This window comes from Sander lucioperca, chromosome 24 (genome assembly GCF_008315115.2).
Source record: "Sander lucioperca isolate FBNREF2018 chromosome 24, SLUC_FBN_1.2, whole genome shotgun sequence".
Classification (NCBI taxonomy): domain Eukaryota; kingdom Metazoa; phylum Chordata; class Actinopteri; order Perciformes; family Percidae; genus Sander; species Sander lucioperca.
In genome coordinates this window covers 19,087,784-19,111,530 of record NC_050196.1, presented here as the reverse complement: position 1 = coordinate 19,111,530, position 23,747 = coordinate 19,087,784, and the positions used below count along the sequence as shown (strand labels likewise).

Below are 23,747 nucleotides of genomic sequence, written 5' to 3'. Positions count from 1 at the left end.
TTTCCTCTCTAACTGGGATGTTTTATAAGGAATATGTTAGATCATTTCCTCTCTAACTGGGACGTTTTATAAAGAATATGTTAGATCATTTCCTCTCTAACTGGGACGTTTTATAAAGAATATGTTAGATCATTTCCTCTCTAACTAGGACGTTTTATAAAGAATATGTTTAGATCATTTCCTCTCTAACTAGGACGTTTTATAAAGAATATGTTAGATCATTTCCTCTCTAACTAGGACGTTTTATAAAGAATATGTTAGATCATTTCCTCTCTAACTGGGACGTTTTATAAAGAATATGTTAGATCATTTCCTCTCTAACTAGGACGTTTTATAAAGAATATGTTAGATCATTTCCTCTCTAACTAGGACGTTTTATAAAGAATATGTTAGATCATTTCCTCTCTAACTAGGACGTTTTATAAAGAATATGTTAGATCATTTCCTCTCTAACTGGGACGTTTTATAAAGAATATGTTAGATCATTTCCTCTCTAACTAGGACGTTTTATAAAGAATATGTTAGATCATTTCCTCTCTAACTGGGACATTTTATAAAGAATATGTTAGATCATTTCCTCTCTAACTAGGACGTTTTAAAGAATATGTTAGATCATTTCCTCTCTAACTAGGACGTTTTATAAAGAATATGTTAGATCATTTCCTCTCTAACTGGGACATTTTATAAAGAATATGTTAGATCATTTCCTCTCTAACTAGGACGTTTTATAAAGAATATGTTAGATCATTTCCTCTCTAACTAGGACGTTTTATAAAGAATATGTTTGGATCATTTCCTCTCTAACTAGGACGTTTTATAAAGAATATGTTAGATCATTTCCTCTCTAACTAGGACGTTTTATAAAGAATATGTTAGATCATTTCCTCTCTAACTGGGACATTTTATAAAGAATATGTTAGATCATTTCCTCTCTAACTAGGACGTTTTATAAAGAATATGTTAGATCATTTCCTCTCTAACTGGGACGTTTTATAAAGAATATGTTAGATCATTTCCTCTCTAACTGGGACATTTTATAAAGAATATGTTAGATCATTTCCTCTCTAACTAGGACGTTTTATAAAGAATATGTTAGATCATTTCCTCTCTAACTAGGACGTTTTATAAAGAATATGTTAGATCATTTCCTCTCTAACTGGGACATTTTATAAAGAATATGTTTAGATCATTTCCTCTCTAACTAGGACGTTTTATAAAGAATATGTTAGATCATTTCCTCTCTAACTGGGACGTTTTATAAAGAATATGTTAGATCATTTCCTCTCTAACTGGGACATTTTATAAAGAATATGTTAGATCATTTCCTCTCTAACTGGGACGTTTTGGGACTGATTGGACTTGAATGAGGTTTAACCATGTATCAGCTCATTTAAATAGCTCACGTTACTGTATTGTGTCATCAGTTAACTTCATTTAATATTGTATGAAGAGTTTTCTTTTTTGCGTGGTGCAAATGTTCCACCAGAACAAGTTCCTTCCTGAGACCATTTAGCAGAGCCACCGTCGCTGCGTCTAGAGCTTAGCGCCGCCCCAGACCACTGTGATTGGTTTAAAGAAATGCTAACAACCCAGAGAGTTTTTATTCTCCTATCCAGGAGTGTATCTGAGGTCTGGCAATGTGAGACTAGTCTGGTGCAGAAACTGAGTTTAAGGCATGAAAAATAAGGATCAGTGTTGTCCTCACATGGCCCAGTGTCTCTCACATCTCAGGAACTACAGTGAGCTTTGGTTGCCTGGAACCAGCCACTGAACGAACCCATTATCCCCGGCGCCGCCGACCGGCCAGCTCGGAAGTCTCTGAAATGTCATTCGGTATGAGAGCTGCTGAGGGAAAAAAATCCAATTTGAGGGGGGGGAGCAGGCTCGCTTGTATGCTGCTAGAGTGAGAGATTTAAAGTCAAAATATTGCTCGGCCTTTATGTTAAACAGGTTTTTTGCCGAGCCTCCATGTTTTCTGATCTAACAGTCACTAATACCCATCACTCTGCTGCTCACATAATTATTGTTTTCACCATTTGCTTCCATTGTGCCGTTTTTCCCTCCCTTTTCAGCGGGGTTAAAGTTAATGAGGTTAGGGGCATTGAAAACGATCAGTTTTGCATTTGTTTTTAGTCATTTTAAATCGGTTTCTATAATACGTTTCTACGTGGTTGTTTTCTGCGGTCATTTTGCCGGGTTAGAGGGTTCACTAAAGCTGGGAATCGTTGAGAATCCTGGCAGGATACTAACATTTTTCATGGCCTGGTTGAGTCTGACGTGACTGCTGTGGAAATGTACATTATGTTTAACAGTACAGGTACTTCCATCAATGTTCTTTAATCATCCGACCATTTGTTCCTGCTGAGCTATTATTTGAACACAGGCTTTTAGTAGGAAATGTAGTGCTCAGAACCATTATTCAGTCTGTGCTGTGTAATTAGTCTAAAGAGGACGCCCGCTGCCCACACCAGTTACGGTTTTCTCTCCCTGTCGCCGCCGGCTGTGTCCAGATGCACTGCAGCTTCGCCGAGCACCCGGCAGAAAGCAGCCTGGACGGCGCCGGGAACGGGGAGTGAATCATTCTCCTCCTCCGCAAAACAAAACAGTGAGGCAGGGAGTGGAAAGCGAGCTGCTGTGACAGGTTATTAATCTCCGCTGTGCTCCGAGTGGGCTGATAATCCTGCACACAAGCACTTCCAAAGAGCGAAGACGTCCCGGGCCAACCTCGGACACTCATTTGGTTGTTTTTATAACCTGGACACTTATTTTCCAATGTTTGTGGCACTTTTAAAAATATTTTGATGCTTTTTTCCCCACATTTTTGTCAAGAACAGACTGATCTCAAGAAGTGGCGTATGTATGACACGCCAATTTGTATGCCATTTTTGCGTGTTATCAAGACGCATAATTGCTTTTTAGCGTGTTTATCAACGCCGTTTGGCCTCCATTGACTTACGTTACCTTGCGATTACGTGTCAATTTACGCCGTAGCGAGTAGTATGAAAGCCCGAAAATCCGCGTAGGGAGGTTGGTCGGGGGGGAGGATGGGTCAGACACAGGACTTTCACCCAGGAGACCGGGGATCGGGTCCCGCGTGTCACGTTTCCTAAACTCAACCGTCCATTCTTCTTTTCCTAAACCCAACCCGTTCGCCGTGATGCTAATTCCTCGAGCCATCTTTCCTGCACCATCTCTGTGTCGCTCTTACACGGTTGCCCCCTGCGTAGGATCCCAAAATGGTGGGCGGGTTCAGACACCTCCCAAATCGTCACGTGACAGCAAGCTACAATGACGTATGTCCTCATTGTCAATACAGCATAGACATACACGCGGATAGCTCAAAATGCGTACAGATAACACGCCACTTGGCTTTAGGAAAGTGGCGTGTATGTTTACGCAAAGTCATAATGTCACATTGTCAAGAACTTGGTTCATGAAGCTTCATGAAGCTGTTTTTTGGACATCAAGACTTATTGTGTGTCCACAGGAGAATGTTGCTTAGCTTCTGTGCCGCGAACGTTCCTGCTTCTCCAAACTATGGGCGTGTAGACCGCCATCTTAGTTCCTGTAGGTACACAGTAACTGGGGATAAAGATATATGGAGCAATGTCATCAGAAACCTACGTCAGGTCACGTGGGGAAAAAGTTTTTAGAAGGGCTAGGGAAACGGCATGTTGATGTAAAACATATGTACTTCCACCAAAATATGACATGAAAATATGTTTCGATTTGGATACGTAAGGAACACTACTGGGAAGCTACCGGAAAATATAAAAACCTCAAAATAATGGACTCACCCTTTAAAATATATGTTCATAAATGGCCACATTCTAGTTTGTATTCAATCCAGCAAAAACAATGAAACTTCTACAGACGGATGCTTCACAAGTTTGTCTGGCTGTGTGAACTTTTGTCTGATTTTGAACGTCTCACAGACTCACAAATGAGCCGCAGCGTGGATGTCTTAAGAGAACCAGATACAGCGTTCGGCGTTCCAATGAAATACCCAGATCTTCCGCGTTGACTGGCCCATGACATCCCGATGGACATGCGCATTAGCGACAGTTTGTTTGTTGTCATAGCAACACCGCTCGTTCATGAGCTTCTCTCTTGTGGATACAACAAGTATATGTGGCAAACAACACGTTCTCACACTTTGTCGTTCTTATTGACGCTAAAAGTCTCCTTTAGCGCTATAAGTAAACGCGCTTGGTCGGGACTATTGCCGTCCCTTTTGACGCAGTTATGTTAAGGAAAAGGTCGTGGTTGGGCTTATGGTTCCATGACATGCAGGAACTATGGGACGGTTGGGTTTAGGAAAGGGTCTCGTGGGTGGGCGTACGGTTCCGTGGCACGCGGGAGGAAAGAAAAAAACGACTATAGCAAGCGTGACAAGCGTGACGTGAACCCCGGTCTCCTGGTGAAAGTCCTGTGTTTGACCCATCCACCCCCCCAACCAACCTCCTTACATACTACTCTCTAAATCCTCTCTAACTGCTGCTCTCCCCGGTGCGTTACACAAACACGCTGAAAGACGCCTTTTTCGTCACATCAGACGCTGACAGCCACTGTCCAAACGTCCTTATTTTATGAGTTCGGAATGAGAACGGGTTGGGCAAACTCACCGTTTCTTGTCTAAAATGTAACACTAAGTAATGCTTATCAAAATAAATGATGGATGTATTGAGAGAACCAAGGAGACTCAATCATTATGTCGAGCTACTAGCTACCGCTAACTTTAGCTACCAGCAAAGGGATATATTATCGCTTTAGACGCTTCGGTCAATGGTTTTGTAGTTTTTTCGACATTTTATCAACTTTCTTGTCCCTTTTGTGTCTTTTTTGTCCCTTTTTTCAAACGTTTGTCACCTTCTAAAGCGTTTTCATTGTCTTTTTACGTATTTGTTGCCTTTTTAAATAATGCTGCTTTTTCGGACGTAGCTGTCGCTTTTTTCAACATTTTGTTGTCTTTTTGAACAATTTGTCGTTTTTTTCCAACGTTTTTGTTGTCTTTTGAATGCTGGAAGCAACGGAGAATTCAGATAGACCCCCGCCCCCCTCACCCAAATAAAGATGAGTAATGTGTGCAGCCAGCGGAGGAATACATTATCCTCCGGGCCCTGGTGGCAGTGATGAATGTCAGGGACGAACACAGTCACCCAGGCAGCGCCACCGGCCCAAGAGAGAGACACACGCAGTGAGAGAGAGAAGAGCACAGGAAGCAGTTTGGTTTCTTTAGTCTGAAGTGCCTCTCCATCCCCAGACATTAAACTCTAAATCTGCCGGGCATCTCCTGACTTCTGACTCCATCGCTGCACCAAAAGAGACGAGTCACTTTGCTTTCTGTTTGTTTGATGGAGACAGAGAGCCAGCCGAGGAGTTTAGTGTGAGCCCACAGAGTCCTGCAGCGACCATCAGATGGGACTCAGTCAGAGACTTTATGACAACTTAACGGCAGTGCTCTTTGTTTTATGTTCCCGCCGCCCCCGCTGTTCCACCGGGCCTCAATAATGTGTGAACTTGACAATAAAGTTGACTTGACATTGGCAACTGCACCTTAAACTCACGTCAAATAAAAATGCAGTTTTTGCCACTGACATGTAAAGTACAGTCTTTCATCCAGGAAACGGGTGAAAGTCTGGCGTTTGTTGTTTTGTAGCCGTTTCCAGAAAATGTCGTCCCTTTCAACATTTTTCATCCCTTCCTTGACGTTTCTGTCACCTTTTTTTTTTTTTTTTTTTTAAACGTTGTCGCACTATTCCAACATTTTTCGCGCTTTTGTGTCATTTTTTTCACCCTTTTCAACGTTGTCACCTTTCTTGGCGTTTGTGTTGTTTTGTTGCCTTTTTCTGGAAATGTCGCACTTTCCAACAGCTTTGACCCCTTCCTTAGATGTTTTTGCCACTTTCTTTCCATTTCCTTTTAGTTTGAATCGAAATGAAGCAATTTATCAGATTTTTCAAATGTCTCTTTTCAAAAGGAAGAAGTAATTATCCTAAAATCCTAGCGATGCCCTCAACACTTCTTGTTCCGACAGATGGGGTAATTATAACTGAGGGTGCGTTTGAGTCACATGTAACAGCACAGAGAAAAACTCGGAGCAGAAAAAGGTGTGAGCGAGGTTTCACTGCAGTGCCTTCTCTTTCCTCTGCAGAGGTGTGTAGGTGGAAACACACACACACACACACACACACACACACACACACAATTCATCGCCACTGCAGATGTTCAAACAGTCTCAGAGCATCGATCCTGAAAACAATCTTCATCCACACCTTTCACCATGTTTTCTCTTCTTTAGCTTCATGTCTTCATGACACTACAGCTGAGTCAAGGCGACAAAAAAAAACAACACAAACGCAGAGAAAAGTAGAGCAACATCCGTAAATAAGAAGCAACTACTGGCCATGTTATTTACAAAAACGGTGCCCTTTAACGGAAAAACGCATCCAAAGTTTTATTTTTTTTTTTTTATTTTTTTTTTTTACACATTACCCAGCACAGTGAGGGAAATGCTGCACTATTTTGGTTATTAGCATGCAGAGGAGCGAGGGGTTAATTGGTTTTTTTTATGTCTGAGCCACAGATTGTCAAAAACAACATGGGTTAGTGCTCATGCTTCAGCAAAGAAGAAAAAAAGGAAATATAAAAAAGGGTGGACAGGGATTTGATAGGGGACAGAAACTGACGCTGAACATTTGCCCATTAACGTTACATTACAGCTTGGTTCTTGTTTAATACTGGACCAGTTTCAGAGATTGTTGTTCCATCAGACACACACAAAGTTACCGTTTAATTCAGGAGGCAAAATATCATGCACAGCTAAATTTAGATCGCATTTGAATTGGAAAAGACAGGTGAGTAAAAGGTTAGCGCCTTTTTCAAACCCTTCCACGACTCCAAAGAGAAAACAAATGAGAATGAATGAGTGTGTGTGTGTGTGTGTGTGTGTGTGTGTGTGTGTGTGTGTGTGTGTGTGTGTATGTATGTATGTATGTATATATATATATATATATACACACATATATATACATACATACACACACACACACACATCTTTATATCAGTTTCACTAAGGGAAGGAAATATGGTGTCACAGAATGTAACGTACGGAAATAAAATCCCTCTTTTAGCATGATACTCAATATACAGTACGTTTCTCCAAAATTTTCAATTTTTTTTACATTTTTGAATTTTTCTAAAATGTTCTCAAAATGTTTAAACTTTTTCATATTTTTTTCCTTCAAATTTTCTCAAAATTTCAAATATTCCAACTTTTTATATCTGTGAGGAGTGCACTCAGAAGCACTTTGCGGGGAGGAAGGTTCAAAAGAAACTAAAGAGGTCTGCAGGTTTGCTGTCATGCACAAGTGTCAGGCTTTTATTTTGTTGGTCCAAAGGGGGGGGGGGGAGAGAAGAAAAATACCTTCATCAGCGCCACCATCATTACTGTTGAAATCTGCGCCGTGCGTGTTTGAGTTGGCCCCTAGTGTTGAGGAGAGGCAGAATACAGGGGAGAAATTTCAAAAGAAAAAAAGAGAAAAAAGAAAAAGAATTTCAGCCAAAAAAAAGCACCAAAAAAAACAGGCTGTTTTCGGGCTGGTTTTTGCCACATTCTTGATGACTCAGATCAGTTGAAAGAAATTAAAAAATAAAGTACAGCAATGTTAAAAGTATCATTTCTGTGCCATTCATTCTCATAGTCAAACTCTATTAAAAGTAAAGAAAAACCCTCCCAGTCTTCCTATTCTTCCTGCTGATTCCTCACATCTGTTTCCACTTTTGTCTTCATAAAGCTCAGTTTTTCAGTTCGGCAGCTTATGAAAACTTAAGTTCTGGCTTCTTTACATTGTTGGTAGTGAACATCAGCACACAGCAGCTTTAAGGCATGTTTCTGTTGTTTGCTAGCAGATGAAATTGACGAGGAGGAACCTTCACACACTACTAGTCTATTCCACAACGCTGTGGAGTAAGGTCTGGCAACCCTAAAGCCATGTTGGCCAATCAGAAGCCTGGAATAAGCTATTGCTGGAAAGCTACTAGGCTGCAATGGCAGATCGATTCGTAGCATTCTGATGCATCGATTCTTCAATATAGTGGAAGAGTGTTTGGACTGTATCAGCCTCCGTGATGTGTGCTGTAGCTTCACAAATCAACACAGGGCCGGTCTCAACAGGCTCATAACGGGGAGGGGGGGGGGGTGTTTGCTCAGTATCGCTGCTCACTGAGAGGGCAAGCTGCACAAACACGGGCTGGTGCCATGTCAGGGAAGGTAGGACACACACACACACACACACACACACACACACTTTATTGTATGAACGTGTGAATGCTGTTCAACAGTTCCCTTCATATGGCCGACCAACAGCTTAACGTTTTAGCCACAGCCATGATTTATCCCAAACCAGAAGACATTTCAGCGTTCTGTGCGAGCTGTTCCTTAAATTAAAAAGCTCTTTGCTGTGCTTCATAGTGCAGAGATAAAGAAAGGTAAACCGAGGTAAACAGAGGGAGAAAATGGTTCCAGCGCTGCGTTTTCAGAGCCACTGCAGCTCACTTGTATTTACTGGCATCTCGGTGCCAAGCACATCAAGGGATTATGTAATCTGCAGAGTGTAAAGTCAGCGTTTTTATTTGGTGTAGCCTACAGCCCACATCTGTGCTCGACTCAGCCTCAGTCTGCCCGCAAATCATCCAACAATTTCTAGTTTTTATTTAGTAGTTTAAGGTTTTGCTGCTAGAAAATTGTAAGTAACTTGGGGAACATTTCTGCACCGTTAGTCCTGACATATCACAGAAACACTTCACTATGCTCATACTACACTTTCTTTTAAGTTTGTGGCTTTTTTGGGGATTTTTTTGCAATGTTTTTGACACTCTTTCCAACGTTTTGTCGCCTTTTTTGCGGTTTGACGTTTTTCAATTTTTGCCATGTTTGAGACTTTTTACATTTGTCGCTTTTTTTGATGTTTTTCACTTTTATTCAGTGTTTTGTTTTACGTTTCTGACGATTTGACACTTTTTGATGCTTTTTTTCATGCTTAACATGCTAACATAAGCTAATACATGCTAACACATGCTAACAGGTCTCCTTTAACAATTGAATCTCTTCTCTACTTCCACACTCCGTCTAATTAATTAATATATATATATATTATCCCCTTTCTCTCTTTAAATGAAAAGCTCCCAGCAGATTCAGCTACGATACTCTACAGTCATTGGGTGGATTTGCTCATTCACCTTCTAATCAGATGACAGAGAATCGGCATCGTTTAATCTGTCGGCTCAGTGGAGGGGCAGTAAGAGTGTAAATCCTACCTGATCCTCAGCTAGCAGGATATTTTGACATTACAGCGGATTTCTGAGGCCAACTCGGGGATATAAAGATGACTCTGCTCCGTCAATCTGCACACTTTTCTCTCTCTGTTTTGCAATAACGAAAGATTATATTAAAGTTTGACAGATTAGTTGATTGAGACTGACAAAAACATTGAAAAACAATCGCCAAAAATGACAAAAAATAGCAACTTAAATGTCAAAAAAGCTTTGAAAAAAAACACCAAAACTGTTCAAAAAGTTGAAAAAATTGCTAAAAACTGAAAAGTATGAAGGGAAATGACCTATGTCTCTGTTAAAGATGAACAGATGAATCAATTAAGACGTTGAAAAATGCACCTAAAGCATCAAAAAAGTGCTTAACATTTAACAAAAAAAATGAACAAATAGTCAAAAACGTTTGTCTGTCTGTTTGTAATTACAAAAGATTATAATAAGACAAAAACGTCGAACAATGAATGAAAAGTATGAAGGGAAATGTTACAGTCTAAGGTGTTTTCACTGTACATTTGTTTGACTGTTTTTGAACTTCAATAAATGCAATGTCTTTCCAAAAGTCAACGAGGACTAATAATGTTAGAGATTTAGAAATCAAGATTTCAATGTTGACCAAAATAATTGTATGATTTTTTCCAGAATCCTGTTTGACGCTCTAAATTTTAAAAACTCACTATGTGTCCCCCAAATTCTGAGCCAGGAAAAACAGTTTATTGGTGATTGTAGAAGAAACTTCTTTAATCTAGCGTGTGCCGGAGAGCTCGGAGCTGTCAGAGATCTCAGCCAGACACACACGCTAATGTGCTTCCTATCCATCCTAAAACTGCTCCCCTGACCTCTAATGTGTTATGCCCCACACACTCGACTTTTTACACACTTAACACTTATCCAGTCGTCTCCATGGTGATATGACACAAACCGGTGTTTCACATGTCAGAAAACGTCAAAACAAATGACAGCAACAAAACATCGGAAAAAGCATCAAAAGAAGCAACAAACATTGAAAAAAAGTGACAAAAGTAGAAAATAGCGTTTAAAAAAACATTGAGAAACTGCACAAAAACATCTGAAAACGTGACTAAAACTTTGTAAAAAGCCTCAGAAACGAAATCGACATGTCTGTGATTTAGCGGGGTTGTATATAATTTTTTTAAGGTTGCTTCCTCTGTGCCTTTTTATTCCTCTTGCAAACACAGATATGGGATGGTGGGGGCCTGCAGACACCACCTTTCAAGGCCAACCTAGTCTGGACCGCTGCCCGACCGCTGCCCGACCGGAGACCTCCGTCCCCGTGGCTTTGTCCCAGGGCTGACGGTGATGCTGTGTGGCTGCTGCCGCGGTGCCAATGATAGGGGATGTACCTCTGTAACCTCTACCGGGCCTGGCCCAAAGAGATACAAAACCCCGGCTCAAGTGCAGCGGCCTCTCCCTGGCCATCCTCCGCACGCCTCTGGGTCCCCAACTCTCCGGGGACCCAGCTCTAGTGGTAGAGATAATCAGTACATTTGAGTAAAAGCAAGCTTCGCTTATCCCAAGGGAATGCGCCACACGAAACTCAGATGCGGGGTGGGGGGGGATAATTTCTAAATCACATCAGGTCCCCAGATGATACTAATCCCGGGTGAAAAGGGCTTTTGACGCTCAAAATTTCCTGTGGGTAGGAGCCCAAGACCCCCCGCTTCAAAGGCCCATTCTGAGCCAGGAAAAGCCCTGCTTGCTGCTAACCCGAAAACTGCTCCCCCGACCTCTGACCTCTGAGCGTTCTGCTCCACACACACTGCCTTTTACACAACACACATGGAGTCGTGTTCTCGGTGTCTGGCTGAGTAAAGTGCTCCCAACACTCACTCCAAGTCACAAGTGGTCACTCGAACAGAAAACCTTTAGCCTGAGAACTGCTGCTTTTATTTGAACTTGTTTTTTTTTTTCCCAACCTGGATTCTATTTTCCGATGTTTTTGTGTCTAAGTGTCTGATGGGAACAACAGCTTTAAAACTGGTCCAGTATTAAGCAACAAACAAGCTGCAATGTAACATTAATGGTCAATTTCTATCCACTAAAAGTTCTGTTTTTGCTGCTGACAGACTCAGATTATTATTCTAAGTGTCTGACAACATTATGGGATGGTTCCCTACAGAGATAGACCTTTTAGTTAAAGAGTAAGATCCTTTTAGTTTAACATGAAACAGCCCTGAAATCACCATCACCAAACCCACCAGACTCCATGTAAATAATCACTACTTTTATCATCGTAAAACACACTTCATTCAAAGTGGACAAAAACTAAATCAAACTATCAAAAGTCGTCTTGGTTCATCTTTCCACTGTTCCAACAATCACCACTCTGGTTTAGTTGAAATAAACCCTTAATTCACCCATTTACATGTGGAAATATGCTGGTTCTATACACGCTAAAAGTCCTGATTATTTACATGGAGTCTGGTGAGTTTGGTGATGGTGATTTCGGGGCTGTTTCATGTTAAACTAAAAGGATCTTACTCTTTTATGTACTACAGGTTTTCTAAAATGTTCTGTTTAAATCTGCAAAAAAAAAAAGGCATTATTTAATGTTACCTTTGGGTAAATTTAGGAAAAATCTACACAAATAGACAAAATGTAGTAAAATAAATGCTGTCTTTCCACTAGTCTGAAAGATGACATGTTACGGAAGATAAAGAGCACCAAAACAAATGTCTCCCCTGAATCTTAAATCACTCTTGCTTATCAGCACTCTTATCAGAGTCTCTGCATTTCCTCACTTTTGGACAAACTAGCATTCACTGATTAGACTGCAGGCAGAATCAAAATGTTTGAAGAGCTCCCAGGTAGTTACTGACGAGGAAACTAGTTTGATTTCACTATCAGGTTAATTACAAGAGGTTATGACACCTAACTCGCTGAACAAAATCAAACAAAGAGAATAAAGCTATACTCCCAAGTTGAATTTCCTTGTTTGCATTTCAAATTGCATTATGGGACCAAGCGTCATAGTGTCAAAAAAGCCTTGAAAGTGTGAAAATAAGCAGCAAACGTCAAAGCGTAAAAAACGGGTCAAAAGCATAAAAAAGCGCTGAGAAAAACGCTGAGAAAAGCATTTTTAACAAGTGCTAAAAGTGTTAAAACACAACAACTTTGATTCTTTGTTAGAGAGAATTTTAAATAAGAGAAAATGTTCTGTATTTTAACTGTAGCTACATTTCCGTTTTTAATTCACGGGATAAAGTCTAGGCAAAGAGTCGCCAGAACTATTTCTGTTATTTTACAGATTTATTTCTTAGAGTGGACTTTCTCTAATAAAGTCCATCTAAAATAGCAAATTAAAGTGATCTATACATTTGTATTTTTGTTTTTCTTTACATTATTGAAAGGAAGAACAAAAGCTGTTTAGGGGGATGTCATCCTAAAGAATAGGACAGGACGCGCTCAACTCATGTAGATCCTTAGAAAGCTTTCAAGGCTGGGTGCTGGATCCTAAAGGTGAATAATAATGAATAAAGCTACTAGGACAGCACTCCGATTTGATAGTTAATTGCCACACAACAGACATTTCGGACGGCATCCTTCCTCAGCGTGTGCAGAAGCAATTACAAACAATTCTCCACACACAGGTGGGTTTAATTATAGAACCAATACTGCACAGGTGGAGTAAATCATCCACAACTAGCCCTTCAATCCCAACCAAGGGAGCCACAACCAATCCAGATCAGGGTTAGTAAACTCAAACCGGAACATTCGTTGCGTGGCAATGAACTATCAAATTGGAGTGCTGTCCTAGTAGCTTTATTTTGAAATGTTATCCTCAAATTGTTAATTTAAACATTGTTTTGGTTTGGCCCAGAATTTCGCAATCAGTGCAACCCTAATTTCTTTTAGGATGAATCACAAACATAAAGTAGAATACTGTGAGTACAAAATACCAAGTGTGAAACACAAAAGAGGTTAAAAGGAGCCACTGAACAGGACAGTCAGCGGGAGTCAACTTTACAGATGTATGACTTTTTGTAAACTTTTCCCTGGCATAAGACACAACAACAAAACATGGGTACCAGCCAAATTGTTAATTTAAACATTATATTGATATTGGCCATAATTCCAAATGCAGTGCAACCCTAACTCCTTTAAGATGATCCACAAATATCAAATACAGTACAGTATTGAATTACGAAGTTCAGTTTAAAGTTCAGGGTAGATACGCACAAGCAAGTGTGAACACAAAAGGTGTTTCCCTGGCACAAGATGCAACAACAACAATAACATCGGTATCGGCCAAATTGTTAACTTAAACATTGTTTTGCTATTGGCCCAGAATTTCACAATTGGTGCAACCCTAATTCCTTTCAAGATGAATAACAAATATCAAGTAGAATACTTGTTCCTGTGAGTATAAAAGTGACGAAGGTCAGTTCGAAGATCAGGGTAAACCTGTACAAGCAAGTGTGAAATACGAAAGTTGTATTACTTAAAAATTCCACAGATGTATGACTTTTTGTAAACTTTACCCTGGCACAAAACGCAACAACCACCAAACATGGGTACCAGCCAAATTGTTAATTTAAACATTGTATTGGTATTGGCCATACTTCCAAACAGTGCAACCCTAATTCCTTTGAAGAAGAATTACAAATATAAAGTACAATACTTTGAGTACAAGTAGAAAACTTTGAGTACAAAATGATGAAGTTCAGTTTAAAGTTCAGCGAGACCCTGAACCAAAGTGTTTTCACAAGAATGTTCAAAACACAAAAGAGGTTAAAGGAGCCACTGGACAGGACGGTCATTGGGAGTTATATTACTTAAAAACTTCATGAATGTATGACTTTAAAACTGTTCAGTTATTTGTTTTTCATAATGAGATTTCTCTGTATCGGCCAAATTGTTAATTTAAACATTGTATTGGTATTGGCCCAGAATTCCAAAATCGGTGCAAACCTAATTACTTTTAAAGACGAATCACAAGTCAGGTAGAATGCTTTTTCCTGTGAGTATTAAAAGTGACGAAGGACAGTTAGAAGTTCGGGATAAACCCACACAAGCAAGTGTGAAATACAATAGAAACCAACACAAAGACAAACAGGAAGGGGAGGAAGACAGAAAGAAGGTAAGAGAGGCATCAGTTGACCTACCGTCCTCCGTGGGGACGTAGATGTTGAGGTAAAGGCAGTCCTCGCTCTGCTCCTGCACGTAGGTTACCACTGTATCCAAGTTGGCGGTGAACCAAACGGGGAGCATATCATTTAGCAAAAAACGGTCCTCTAAGAACTGAGGACAAACCGGTGCAAACTGAGTAGCATTCCGGATTCCCGGCCAGGACATGGGCGGCTCCGGCGGCTGGAACCTCCGCTCCCCCGTTGGGGCCAGCGCATATGGGATCCCCAAGTACTGTTCCACCGGTCCCAGAATCTCATTCGGTAATGTAACCTTTACTCCGCGCAATTTCCCGTAATTGGTAGTGACTACGGGGTGCTGCTGGGCGTAACAGATGGACGCCAGCCCCGTCCAAAGAAGAAGGCGACACATCCATGAAGGGCCTCCAAGCACGGACATATTCCCGCTGTGTTTATCCAAAGCCTGAGCCTGGCAGGTCGTTGTTACGGTCCACCGTCGGGGTCCTCGGTGCCCTCCCCCTTAACCCCTCCACCGAGATACTTCCTGCTCGTCCTCAGGCGGCGCACTGAGCAAAGAAACCCCGGCCAAACAAAGCAGCTTTGTCAGTGCTCCCCATTCTGAGAGTCAGCGTGGAGATTGGTGGCAGCGGTGGATGTACGATTCCTTCCCGTCCCGGAAAACAGAAGAGAGCCTCGCATGCTCTTTGGTTACCGGGGCTCCAGCTTGATGGGATATCCTGCAAGGAAAGGAGTTGATCAACTAAAGCACCATCAGAAAATATTACACTGAAAAAAAGAACAATGAATACCAGGTGTTTTCTTGCTAATACATAAAACATCTGCCAATGGAACAAGTAAAAATTTACATTTAAATAGAAGAAGAGCCATATTTTACAAATTAACATGTAACACATATTGCAGCTTAAAAAACCTTATGAGATGTCAAAAAAGCTTGTTTCCTTTTAGATATGACTCAAAACAAGATGTGTCCAAGACTCTTTTCACTAAACAAGATATTTAAGATGCGTCGTCCAAAAACAAGTCCCTATATCTCCCTGAAATATCATTCGTTATGTGGTTGTCTTATATTAAGTGTGAGATGAATATACTTGGTAAGATTTTGCTTTTTTGCAGTGTAGGAAAGGTGGAAGAATTATGACCAAAAAGTCATGACAAAAAACATATCCAGGCACTCAAGGTTGTTTACAAATAGTGATAAAAGGCCTTTAATTCATATGGCAAGACATTAATAGCAAACCAAGGCGTATTGTATTTGTCAAACTCAAGGCCCGTGGGCCAAATCCAGCCCCTCACAGATTTTTATCCAGCCCGCATTTCAATTTATTTAAATGTATAATTTGTGCAGAGGTGACATGATTTGTTTTGCCTTCAGGGGATACACTACAAATATAATACAAAACACATGGTAGAAAATGCAGCATCTAGGCCATCATATGTCAAATTTTGTCAAGTGACAAAACTTCAGAAAAAGCAACAAAATATATTGATATATGCGGGCCGGATCAAAATCTGCGAGGGGTCAGATTTGACGCCAAAAAGGCAGGATAAAGTGAAAAAACGTTTAAACAAGCGCCAAAAAACGTCAGAAAAAGTGGCGTAAACTTCAGAAGACGCGACAAACGCTGGAAAATGCGACATAAAAATTGGGAAAACTTTTTGGAAAAAGCAGCAAAATAAACATCTAAAGAAGTGACGAAAATGTCGGAAAAAAACTACGGAGAAAATGTCGGAAAAAACACCGGAAAAATAAACCAACACATTGAAAAACAAACAGTAAACAAGCGTTGGAAAAATTAGTAAAAACGTTGAAACAACAACCAAAAGCATCAGCAAAAAAGACAATAAATTCAGAAAATGCCACAAAATGTTGAAAAAAGCGAAACTAGGCGGGCCAAAATGTATTCTGAACCTAAGTTGATATGCAGGCCGGATCAGAATCTGTGAGGGGCCGGGTTCAGCCCGCGGGCCTCGAGTTAGACACATATGACTTATCAAGTTAAATGCTGAAGTGCATTACATCTTAATTTTCAACGTTAACTTGTGATGTGACAATTGATTCATTTTTGTGGGTTTTGTGCGAAAAAATAATTGAAAAGTAAGCGGCGGCCTGCTGAGGGTCTTGAGATTGGTTGAAATGATTTGAGGACAGTTAATTCTCATCCCGCTGATTTAAAGATGGTCTCTGTGGGTTCAGAGGCGTCACGGTCTCACGGTCAAAACCTTCATTCCATTTCCTGATCGAGATCTCACCCCATTTCACCGCCCGCAGGGCTGCAAATATTTATTCTTTACATACCTTAAGTGGAAAATCTCACATCTGACTGCTCCATTCCAAAAAATATTGATTAATTAGAGTCTCACTCACAAAGTAAGACTGAATCAATTATTAAATCTCATGCTGACCAGCACAGACTCCTTTCTGATAATCAAATAGAAATTAAAAAATGATGAATAAATGAGAGGACTCCTGCTGACAGAGCCAATCTGTTTTTAGGGTTAGACTTTCACACTATTACTGACAGTTGTTGCTTTTTTGGCATTTTTTTCTTCATTGTGGGGGGGTGGGGTATTTTGTAAATTTATGGCTTTTATTGCTGTTTGTCATTGTTGGCTCTTTTGATGTTTTTTGTACATTTCTGGCATTTTTGGCGCGTTTGACAGTGTATTTTGTACATTATTGGCAGGTTTTTTGTGTGTGTTTTTGACAACAGAAAGGATTCAAGCTATTCCTGACTACGGCTGCAAGGATCTCTCAAATAGACACACACAGAACTATAAAATGGGTGCTAAAAATCCACCTTCATGTCTTCAACCTGAGCAGATAATCAGCCAGAATAAGTGACAACACCTGGGTGGCTGTTGAGAGGCTTTAAGACTACAGAGAGACTTATATCGACAACAAAACTACGTATAAATTAACACAGAGACACAAAATGAGTACAAAGAAAAGTAAAACGACTAAACATAGACGCAAAATGGAAAAAATAGATGCAAAACAACAAAAGATAGAACACAAAGAGACACAAAGCGACAAAAATGTAGACACAAAGCACCACAAATGACCCAAAACGAACACAAAAATAAGTAAAACGACTAAACACAGATGCAAAACTACTCCAAAGAGACAAAAAAATAAAACATAACCATCCAAGAAAGACGCAAAACGGTACAAAAAATAGACATAACGTACACAAAGAGACACAAAACCACCACAAACAATGTGTGTGTGAAACGACTTAACATAATGAAGACGCAAAACAACTGACATGAAGTGACAAAGAACAACTTTACGACCCAACATGAGTACAAAGTGACACAAAACAACCACAAAGACGAATCAAATGACCGAAAATAGGAAAAATAAAACAAAGTAATGCCAGCCTCAACTTTTAACTGTAGTTTAAATCTTTTAAAGACTTTTTATGAGATGTAAAACAACAAGATGTTAAACGAACAAAAAGACACACAAAAACAACCACTGAGAAAGAGAAACGACTTAACAATGAAGATGCAAAACACGTAAAACGACAACAAAGAGAAGTTAAACGACTAAACATAGATGCAAAAATGACTCCAAAAAGCCGCGAAATGGCAAAAAACAGACGTAACAAAACACAAAGACACAAAACGACTACAAACGACACAAAATAATACATAGACACAAAACATCTTTGTAAAATAACTCCAACAAGACGCAAAAATGACCAAATAAAGATGCAAAATGACAAAAAACGAACGTAAAATGAACACAAAGAGACACACAACGACCCTAAAAGACACAAAATGAACACAAAGAGACACATCGAACACAAAAAAACGCTAAACAAACATAAAGAGACACACAACGAACACAAAGAGACACGAAACGACCCAAAATAAGTAGACTTAAAAAGAGACGCAAAACCACCACAGAGGAAAGTAAAATAACAATATTAAGAGTAATGCCAGCCTCAACTTCTAACTGGAGAGTTTAAATGCCCCCCGGGTTAGTTGGAATTTATTTCCTTGTAAATTGGGTGAACCAACCGTTAATTGCTTGCTGTTGCACCCTCAGGCTCAACTCAGAGCTGTAAGCTGTGTTACCATGGAAACAATCAATGACACATGCTGACAAGTGGCAAAAAATGGAGGCGAAAACATCTCATCTTTCATTCCTGGAGCCGGCAGTGAGGGGGGGGTAGTTTCTAAAATGTCTTGTTACTTAGGAAAATGTCCTCGTATAGCGCTCTCTCCAAACTATTCCACCTGAAAGAGGCCCAGCTGCACTCGTTTTACTTTGAAGAGAGAATACCCAGAATACACTGCAAACTGACATAGTTTAGAAGGAAATGAATAGACTTTTTTTTTTTTTTTTTTGAGGGAAAGACATTTTTGCTGACTTAAATGACCAACTATTTCCAACTGAAAAATGAGGCTCAACAAATAGGAAAGTCAGTCCGTCAGTCATTTCATCACTTTGGTCCAGACTGAAATATCTCAACAAATGTTGAACGGATTACCATGAAGTTTTGTACCGACATTCACGGCTCCCCTACTGACTTGACTTGGTCATGAATGAATTTTAAAAAACCTCTGTGATACCTTAACTTTTCATCTAGCACTGCCATCAATCAAAATTTTAATCCATCCAATATTTTGATGTCTAAATGAAGCTTCATGAAGATTTCTGAAGCGTTGACTTTATTTTCCGAGCCCAATCGGAGCCATCTACTGGGCTCAAAAAAGAAAGAAAAAGCTCAATTTCATCAATATACCGGTTTTTAAACACGCTAAGTAAGTGAAGGTTTAATTCGGTAATTGTTGATTTCATAAGCAGTAATGACTATTGGATGCCTAACCTTCAGGAAGTGAAGTAACTAGAGATGTTCTGATACAGATTCCAGGATCAGAAAAGCCTCCAATACTGCCTAAAATGCTGGTATCATTATCGGCGAGGACTGGAGTTCACGCATCAATCTGATATGTAATTTAGCCCTCAAGAAAATCTACTTTAAAGTAGTTTATTGATGTTCTTTTTCCGTTATGACTCGCTGTCAAACTGGATGATAAACGAAAGTTCTTTGGCGTTCATTGTTTGTGTTTGTTCATGTTTCACAAAGAGTTTAAGTATTTTTTATTGCACTGGTATCGGATCGGTACTCAGTATTCAACCCAAACCACAATCCTTTTCTAAGCCTCCATCCATAGAAACGTATTTGGATACATCAAAACAAACCTGATCTGAGAGAAAAGTAGTTTTGGTTGTATGGTAACATAATGTTTATGAGACAGGGCTTTGTCGAGGTGTTTTACAACATTATGTACCGTTGAATAAAGGCTTAAAGACTAATGTCGGCCAAAATCGATGGCGGTCCCACGGGTCTGCTAGTTTAAAATCAATATAGTGTTTTCAAGAATCGATACAGTATCACAAAACATAATATTAAACCCCTAATGGGTATTAGAGGATGTACAGTCCCCTGCAGCCAGACAAAAGGTCATTTTATAATTAGAAACTAAATAAGTTTGAGTTGATTCAGCACACATGTTCCCTTTTTGTGTCGTTAAAAGGGAACATGTAAGCACAGACCTTTATGGTAACAAAGGCCTTTTCTTTAAGGCTCTTCATTATTTCAGTCTATAATGTCCTTTAGTTGTGTATACAGCTTCAACAGACACACTTTGCAATTAATGTAATTACCGCTAACTAACTGCATGGTGGAGCTGGAGCCTTTGGATCCCCTGAGGGTCTGGGGCAGTTGGTAATCCAACCCTCCCTGCCAGGAATATAAAAATGGGGAAGAAACATTAAATCCTTACAGTATTTTGTTTATTTGTCACATTTTAAATTTTACAGAATACAGGACTAAGCCGATAACAAACGTACAACAACAATGTGCTGAGAGCCGCAGACGCTGTAGTGAGAAAATAAGCAACGTATGATATATATATATATATTAGGGCTGTCAAACGATTCATTTTTTTTTAATTGCGATTAATCGCTGAATTTCTATAGTTAATCGCGATTAATCGCATATTTTATCACATGATTAAAATTCTATTATTTTGCATTTCAGAACAGTTTTTAAGTCCATATTAACAATGGAAAGCAATTCTTACCAGTGGATCTTGATTGGGAATCAAATGAATGCAAAGAAAGTGACTTTATGAACTTGACTTTAAGATTTGTATTTGTTTATTATTTATTTACTGTAAACAAAAGAAAAATGTGTGAATCTGTCATTATTGCACAATTCCTCCAAGTACCTAACTAAAAAACTAAAAATCCCTATCCTTACCAGAGTCAATCTAGTGTTTAGTAACTCCTAAATAATGTTGATTCCTCACTGACGTCCAGTGATCACCGGTTAATGAGACAGCGTTTGCAGCACCTTGCAGCAGTTCCAGTGTGGCTGCTTTCTCCGTGTCGTACAGGCTGTGTGTGGTGAAACTACCGTCCCCCTCGACGGCAACAAGACGGGTCAGAACATGCCAACCGTAGTACGTCTTTAAGACCCGAGTCCTCTACGATGCTGACGTTTCGCAAGAGGTGTAGTAATTTTTTGGGATTTGGTTTCATCCAGAGGTCGGCAAGTAGCACTCTCCAAAATAGTGCTTTGCCTGAGTGGGTAGCATGCTAGTGGGTAGCATCAAAGCCCGTCTACGGAAAGCCGTTCCACTCCCTATTAAGCCCCATTGTACCCCCATTGAGCTAGATGGCTAAATTTGTCTTTTTTGCCTGATTGTCGTTGTCGTTGTCGTTAGTTTTTGCAAGTTCAACATGGATTATAGGTCGAAAGTTGAATGAATGAGTATTTATGTCCTTTCGATTTCTTACAGATTGAGTTGTTGTTGCCCATAACACGCTAGCATTCTGTTAATGAACCAGAATGTCAGAGTGAATATTTCGGTGTGGTCTTTAAAACATTAGCAAACCTCTTTCTAGCACATGTATTGACAGGGAGAGCCTAACCTGTCAGTTGTGTTGTCGATGCCTCAAGAGAAAAAAGGAAGCGACTCAGAGCTCGCCGTAAAGCAGTATCTCTGGCCGTATATGTGTATGACGTCATTGACATTTTAAAAGGCTTTTTAGAACAAAAAAGCCACAAAAAATATAACACCCAGCAGTGTGTATTTTCTTAGCCTCCCCTTTCGAATGCAACATTCAAATTACTAGACAAAAAATTATATCCTGAGAAAAGTGGATTTTGAGGGGTATAGCTCCATAGAGTCCCATTCATTCTGCACTGGCCCGTGAGCGCCCTCTATATGGAACTCCGGTGGAACTGCAACCAGTTCAGAAGCCGGAAGTAACGAGAGAGTGCAACTTCTTCCCTTATTAGAAATTCTTTGGTAGCATCAACCTAAGTCACGTTAATTAGCTCGTAGGTGGTAGCTCAAGTTTGACGTGCTTCGGTGATATTTTAATTTGGCTTTACACAATGTGCATATGGCTTTCGACTTGTCTACGAGCCGTCCGGGAGTTTTGGAAAATAAAAAGCGTCATTCAGAATCGTGTTGCTGCTGTCTTTCTCCATCATGCCTGCAGCCTGCAGCAGCAGGAAGTATCGCAGCTTGATAATAAGTAAAGGTGCAGCAAAGGGTCAAAATAGTAGGCACGACGCGAAGCCAAGTGAAGTGTAAAATAAATTAATAAATGCCGGCATACGATTAATGCAATTAAAAAAAAATGTACGCGTTATGCCTGGCCCTTAATTGCATCGCAATTAACGTGTTAATGCTGACAGCCCTAAAATATATGTTTAGCAGCAGTTACCAAATCAACATCGCTGAGGCTCCCTATCATAGTACAAGCCCCGCTTCCCAGCCTTGCACGCTAGATGTTCTCACCACCAGCTTCTCTTCACTGACCAATGACAAGCAAAGAAAACAGGCTCCGCCCTCCTTCAACCGCCATGGCTGCAGCTGATTGGACGAATGCGTCACGTGGGGCTGGCTGCTCCCGAATTTCAAAACTGACCATAATGGCGGGTCGTTCGGAATATAATCTCTTATTTTACAAAAATAGTTAATAATCTGTCTTCATTTCAGAAGGACAACGGTCAGTTGGATTTCCGTCAGCTTTTGAGAGGCGGCGAGCCGAGCAGGCCGCTCCTCATTTGCATAAAGTTAGCTGGATTCCACTTTATGCAAATGAGGAGTGGGAGCCTTGACGCCCCGCTTCTCCAAAGTTCCCGCGACAGTCCCAGAATGCATTACACGGCTGGTCCCATAGAAATGAATGCGAAGCGTGGAAATGATGCTGACAACTGACACACACTTTGAGGGGGAGGAATCGCGCTGTCCCATCAGGAGAGACATATTGCATCCAGCATACTCTGAAAACCACGCCCACCGGTGAACAATCAGAGGCCCGGAATGAATGGCAATAACAAAACATTTAATCAACTTACTTATAACTTTTTACACAACATACATTCAAGTTGAGTTCTTAGTTTTCTTGGTCAACTTTTGGACCTGTACGTGGAATTCCCAACCCTTTTTTTTCGGTAGCCTACTTTGCCTCTGTAATAACAAAAACATATTTCAGTTGTAAACCCATTCATACTATTAAATGTTGTTAGTTATTTAGAACATTTCTTCACAACACAAACTAAAACCCCACACTATGCAACTAACGGCTAAAACAATAACATAGTGGCTGTAGATAGCTAAAAACATTGAGTAAGCATGTCAAAGGTTTATTTTAGCTATATATCATTTACCAGAGAAGGAAAGTTAGCTGTTAGCTGTTAGCTAAAGTTAGCTATGTGTTAGCAAGCTAAGACACTTGCAAACACAGTACCAAAGCTTTCTGATTTATCCACATCCCACTACAATACAAGTTGCATTCTGTCAACTGCTTTAGTTAGCCTCAAACTGACATTTGGATGTTTTTACTTGGTAAAAAGATGCTTTAGCTTAACTTAGACATATAGTTAGCCTAAAACCGACATTTGGACTGACAACAATGCTTGCTGCACATGTAACGTTGGACATAACGTTAGCTCAAGTTCTGGGTTCTTGACCCTGTTGTTAGTGAACATCAGCACACAGAAGCTTTTATGTTTCTGTAATGAGGAGGACACCTTTACACAATACAAAGTCAATGGAGAGCAGAAAGATGCCCCCCCTTAAATGCTTTCTGTCTCTATAGCATACATATCCTTTAATAGTAGTATTTACCCCAGGTTTCCTAAAACTTTACTAAAACGTTAAACTACGGGAGACGCACATTACCAGTGTCTCTACTCAGTGTTATTATGACCATGGGTTACTGATCTCAGGAACCCAAGAATAGAACATAAT

General features: G+C 40.1%; 1 protein-coding gene across 2 annotated transcripts in view; it reads right to left on the bottom strand.

Moving 5' to 3' along the window:
* Positions 1 to 23,747, bottom strand: part of nlgn4xa (neuroligin 4 X-linked a) — an 84,287-nt gene that overhangs the window by 42,640 nt on the left and 17,900 nt on the right. The window contains exons 2-3 of one of the 2 annotated variants that reach the window (XM_031322952.2): positions 14,457 to 15,175; positions 7,427 to 7,486 (exon numbers count right to left, since the gene is read on the bottom strand). In XM_031322952.2, coding sequence (XP_031178812.1) covers positions 7,427 to 7,486; positions 14,457 to 14,877 — 481 coding nt within the window. In that variant the 5' untranslated portion in view covers positions 14,878 to 15,175. The remainder of the gene's footprint in view (positions 1 to 7,426; positions 7,487 to 14,456; positions 15,176 to 23,747) is intronic. The other variant, XM_031322953.2, reaches the window with a different exon arrangement.